Below are 5,400 nucleotides of genomic sequence, written 5' to 3'. Positions count from 1 at the left end.
AAGGTCCCTTTTGTGTTCTGTCATGTAGCGACATTGTTACTATTAAAATCTGAACTTTTGTCACCGTTAATGTTAATTTATGAGTCGGCCGTGTCTAATACGGGCAAATGTAAAAAAAAGATTAATCTATGTGTACTTCCGCTTCCGGTATTTCTTTTCGTCGTCTGTGATTGGCCTGACGCATAACTGTTCCTCTGACGTAAGAACCGATCTTCCCAAGATGGCGATGCACCTGTTTCGTCGGCGGTGATCCTCGCCGTTGTTGTTGTTGTTTTTGTCGTGGAGCGAAATAATTTAATATTTCTCTTCGACAAACGCAAACCTCTCGGGAGGCGGCAGGAGAACCCCGGCGGCGGAGCAACGACACCGGAGCGCTTCGACCGACATGTCCACGGAGGAGTTGTCCGCCTCGGACAGCGAGCTCGCCTTCGCCGGCGCCGGGGAGCGATGGGCTCCGGTGGGCGCCGTAGCCAGCCCCGAGGATGAGCGCGGGAGTGCCGGCCAGCCGGGGCGCAGAGCCTCCTCCCCGGCCGGCGAGGAGGAAATGGCGTCGAGGATGAGGAAGCTAGAGGAAGAGCAGGACCTGCTCAATTCCTCTCTGCTCGCTCTCACGTCCCACTTCGCTCAAGTCCAGTTCCGACTCAAGCAGATCGTCCACGCTCAGGCCGAGGAGAAGGAGAGGATGCTGGCCGAGCTGGAGGAGTTCGCTTTCCGCGGATGCCCGCACGTCGTGGGCTGCAGGGCTCTGGACGCCAAGCAACTGGAGAACTCGGTGAGGGACGACAAAAAAAAAGCAGACACAGGAACAAATCTGGAAGAGATAATGTCAAAATTAGTTCATAAAAGTGACAAAAATAAGCAAAATATCAGCACGAAATGTAAAAGCGAACGGTTTACAGCTGTTACTGATGCATGCGGGAATCCTTGTTTCAATAACGGTGTAATTCCACATTTACAAGGTGAATGAAAGCGTTTCTTCAATGAACAGATGTAGTCTTTCAGAAACAAAGCAGTGACAGAAAGATCCAGATAGAGTGGAGAATCACGTCAACAGGATGCACTCCTATCATTTTTACACATGCTCATATTCTTTTTCATTATCTGTCTTGTTTTATCTTCTTCCTCCTGATCCAGTTTTATACACTCCCCCCTCTTATATTTTATTCATTAGTAATGTTCCTCCTGCCATTTCTGCCACCTGCACACAAACCCCCAACTGTGGAGAGAACAAAGGGTAATCAGGTTTTACCCAACTTATCTAATCTAGCAGGAGACATTTAAACAAGGCCGAGCCCATAAATAGATTAAAAGAAAAAAAAAAGGAAATTAAAAAAGAGCCACTCAGTCGCCTCATCATTTTCACACACTTCGTGGAAAAATAATATATGTTTCTACCGTAATGTGTTTTACAAGATGGCGAACAACTTTTTATTTCTCAGTTTCTGACCGAGAAAAAAACGAGCCAAATGGCTGCCTTTAACATGTTATGTGTTTAAAAAGGCTGGGTCTGAAACAGAGATACGCTCAAACACGCCCATGGTTACTCGGATACTGTGTAGCTGCACAGTTACAAATACAGTTAATTCTTCCCTGGCGGCGCTGCTCGGTGAGTCATAGCCACAGGTCCTCCCCTGCCTCGCTTTTTCTCCCGGAGAACTCTCTTCTGTGGTTGAACCCTGAGCTTCCTTTAGGCTATAGGAACATCGCCACTCAGCAAACACTCTGGGGGAGGAATTAATATATTCCTCAGCAAACATTGAGCGGAAACATGCGAGGTTTGGTCCTGGCACGCTCTTTGATGGTTTGTTAATGTTTGTGCTCCTGTGTCCCAGAGCGAGCGGGAGAAGAGGGAGCGCCTGGAGGCTCAGAGGGAGAAGCAAAAAGATCTCATCTTCCAGCTGAAGACCCAGCTGGACGACCTGGAGCACTTCGCCTACCAAGAGGGCAGCTACGATTCCCTGCCGCAGTCTGTCGTCATGGAGAGACAGAAGGTGAGGAGCCTGTCGCAGCCACTGCCACGTCACTGACCCAAATGGATTTGAAGCCCGTCTCTTGTTCTAGGAGTTGTTCCTTCAAAGTGGATCACATTAAGAAGGCTTCTGGGTGGCAAGGCGGTTCAGCACTGTCACCTCACCTGAAGAAGGTCCCTGTTTCTGATCCAACTTGGATCTCTATGTGCGTTCTCTCCATGTGCTTCTACCCGGGTTCTTACCAGGTTCTCTGTTCAACCCACAGTCCAAAAGCAGTCTTGGCAGTTCACTGAAGACTAAATTATCTGTAGGTGTGAATAAGATGAGGGATAAGTGAATGGCTGGACATCTGTGATTGACAGCTGAACCGCCCAGGTTAAGCCCCGCCCTTCCCCCCAAGCAGCAGCTGGGAATTAAAGAAATTATAGCTTTGTCTTTTTTTTAATTGACCTTTATATAAACAAACTGAAAATTATCCAGAGTGGCTGTCTCTCACATTTAAAACATTATCATGCAGAATTTCAGCTTTGAGGGTTCTGGTGGCAGGCTAACCAGGTGTGAGAGCCCCTCCCAGCTACATGACTGTAGATTAGCGCCGCCTTCTCCCACTGCAATGTCTCTTGTATTAAAGAACGAGACAGAGATTTGGCCCAACTGACCCCGACGCCCCTACTTTCTGCCCCCAGGTTATCATCGACGAGCTCATCGAAAAGCTGGACGTGAACCTGAATGAGGACATCGGTAATCTGTCGCCCGAGGAGCTGAGGCACCGGGTGGATGCCGCCATCGCTCAGATCGTCAACCCCGCCAGGGTGAAAGAGCAGCTGGTGGAGCAGCTGAAAACCCAGATCCGGGACCTGGAGATGTTCATCAACTTCATCCAGGGTAAGAAGACCAAAGTCCCAGATGCACGGCCTCCTTCATTGCTGCCTTTCAAACAGTCTGCCTTTTTGATGGCTCTGATGAAATAACTTTATTCCAAAAGATGAGGTGGGGAACCCTCTCCTGTCGGACGGTGGGCAAAACCATTCGCAGTTGGCATCGGGCACCAACGCCAGAGCCCCACTGAAGAAAAAAGGTGAGTCGCCGGTATTGTCTGTCAATGCGATCGGGTGTCTTGCGTGCATTTATGTTCTGACAGTGGTCCTTCTCTGGCTCCAGTGGATCCACAGCAGGCTCAGAGGATGCGGGACACTGGCCTGCAGCTGATCCAGAAAGCTCTGGCCGTTCTGCAGATCTTCGCCGCCAGCCAGTTCGGCTGCTCGGCCGGCAGGGTCCCCCAGAGTATGTGGCCCCAGGAGACACCGGTGCAGGACTATGGCCCCCTGCTGCAGCGTCTGGAAGCAGCTGTGGACAGAGTGCGCGTGATGGGCTCCTGCAGGCAGCCGTCCCTGGAGCACGTGGTCAACTACACCAGTAACACTGCCCTGGGTCCCCGGGATGAGCTGACCACATCTGTGCGGAAGGAGCTGGCCATCGCGCTGAAGGACCTGCTGGCTCACGGTCTCTTCTCGCCTTCGCAGACCATGAGCCTGGTCCTGGCCCCCATCTCCTGCCTGCTGCCCCACCGGCCGGCACCGCAGAACATGCATCCGTGGGAACTTTTTGTCAAGTTCTACCACTCCAAGAACGGGAAGGCCTTCGTGGAGTCACCGGCGCGACAGCTGTCGCAGTCTTTCAGCCTGCACGTGGGGGGCGGCCCGGTCACCGTCACCCCCAAACAGTCCCTGCTGTGGGCCATTCATTCCGTGCTGAAGGAGCACGACCGATACAAGCGGGGGCCGGACACCGAGTTCAAAGCGCTGGTGTGCATGGCCCTGAACGAGCAGCGCCTGGTGTCCTGGCTCAACCTGCTTTGCAAGTCCAGCACCTTGATACACCCGCACTACTACCCCTGGAGCTACATGGCCCAGACCGGCTTCGAGGGCGCCCTCCGCATCCTGGGCCGCATCAGCCACCTCAAGTTTAACCTCCCCGTCGATCTGGCCGTTCGGCAGCTGAAGAACATCAAGGATGCCTTCTGAGGAGGTACCAGAAAGATCCCCTCGAGCGTACAGAAAACATCCGTCCGAGCACTTAAAGCATTTCAGCCAGACTCCATTGCTGGTACCGTGGATCCCAAACGTAGAACAGGTCCTCCTGGTAACGCCTGAAACACAACTCAACCGATGGTGGATGTCTGGGGTGGTGAGGAAAAAAAAAAAAACAAATCAGGGCAGGTACTGGATCACTGAGCTGAGCCTGGGTCTTTGGATCTGCCGGCACCAGCACTGGAGTAAGAAGATCTGATGTTGATGAATTTATCAAATACCATTATATTGCAGGTTAACATTTTATTCATTAAGATTTTACCAGCAAGTTTTACCAAAAGTTTGACTAGTACAAGAACACGTCCCACAGATTGGTGTGGCAAGGACCAGGCAAGGACCCCGGTGGGCAGGGATCGACAGAACCCGCCGCACAGGAGATCTGTTTCATATCAACCAGTGACACACATGCACACATCAAATAGTAACGCAGAGGAAATTAGACTAAACGTTACTGTGGAAACCTATTAAACACTATCAGTCACAGGCGGACTTTCACCTATGATAGCGAGCCATCGACCAGAAAACACGACACTTGTCTAGCCCTTCCCATGAATCCCACCAAATTTACGGCCAAATCGGTGATATCAGAATGATCAGGCAATGCTTCTGTGCGCAGCTGGCCAACAACAACCCAAAGATGCTCTCGTCTAGAGAACGGTTAGACACGCTGACAAGCAGGAACCTGAACTATGCATTGAACCGTTTGGGGTGTGGGGCAGTTATCAAAAGTATTTAGTCTACTCATCGCTAATATTATTGTCATCTTCGGTGCAGCGCTAACTGAGCTACATTAGCACAACACTACCCTCTAGTGGACACAATGAAGAACACAACATTGAAAGCTCAAAAACTGGAACCAAGGAGTGAAGTCCAAATATAAACAGCAAAACAAAAAGGCCCAAGACCTGTTTAAAAGACCCAGAGGGTCATTTTTAAAGACAACGAAGGCCTCACTGGGTTCTCGGGAAAAAAAAAAAGACAAAGTCCGACCTTTGTGAAGAACAGTTACAAGTGCATGATAATTAACTTATCACTGACTACGAGATGTTTTGACGCTCCTGGATCCCACATCTCCGGGGAAACGAATCGAGTTTACCCTCAGAAATAAGTAGCGGCCTCATCTCAGAGTATCACAAGTTGATTCTTGCAGAGGCATAAGCTTCCCTGCCGACAACTTTCAATCTGTTTAGATTTCCTGGTGTATAATTGTGAAGTATTCTGCACACCATCACTGTGCTTCCTGATCGAGCAAGCTCAAGTTGAGCTCCTGGAAAAAAGAAAACAGTTGGGTTTTGGTGGAGCCGCTCCTGTGGGCTGGCAGACAGGCCGGTCCTGCAGAC

General features: G+C 50.5%; 1 protein-coding gene across 1 annotated transcript; it reads left to right on the top strand.

Moving 5' to 3' along the window:
• Nucleotides 1-207: 207 nt before the first annotated feature.
• rundc1 (RUN domain containing 1) lies at nt 208-4,180 on the top strand. Its single transcript, XM_086175577.1, has 5 exons — nt 208-772; nt 1,833-1,991; nt 2,657-2,855; nt 2,956-3,048; nt 3,132-4,180. The coding sequence occupies exons 1-5, from the start codon at nt 386-388 to the stop codon at nt 3,992-3,994; spliced, it is 1,701 nt and encodes a 566-aa protein (XP_086031703.1). The 5' UTR covers nt 208-385; the 3' UTR covers nt 3,995-4,180.
• Nucleotides 4,181-5,400: the final 1,220 nt, after the last annotated feature.

This window comes from Fistularia commersonii, chromosome 28 (assembly GCF_037954325.1).
Source record: "Fistularia commersonii isolate RoL2024-O1a breed Wild chromosome 28, RoL_Fcom_v1.0, whole genome shotgun sequence".
In the NCBI taxonomy this organism is placed as follows: Eukaryota; Metazoa; Chordata; class Actinopteri; order Syngnathiformes; family Fistulariidae; genus Fistularia; species Fistularia commersonii.
This window is presented reverse-complemented; position numbering and strand designations above follow the sequence as displayed.

What these genes read in the sequence shown, in the direction of transcription:
- rundc1 (XM_086175577.1), top strand. Translation starts at nt 386, where the DNA reads ATGTCCACGGAGGAGTTGTCCGCCTCGGACAGCGAGCTCGCCTTCGCC. An exon ending in GTTCATCAACTTCATCCAGG is followed by an intron (nt 2,856 to 2,955) that starts GTAAGAAGACCA and finishes TTATTCCAAAAG; the next exon opens with ATGAGGTGGGGAACCCTCTC. An exon ending in AGCCCCACTGAAGAAAAAAG is followed by an intron (nt 3,049 to 3,131) that starts GTGAGTCGCCGG and finishes CTCTGGCTCCAG; the next exon opens with TGGATCCACAGCAGGCTCAG.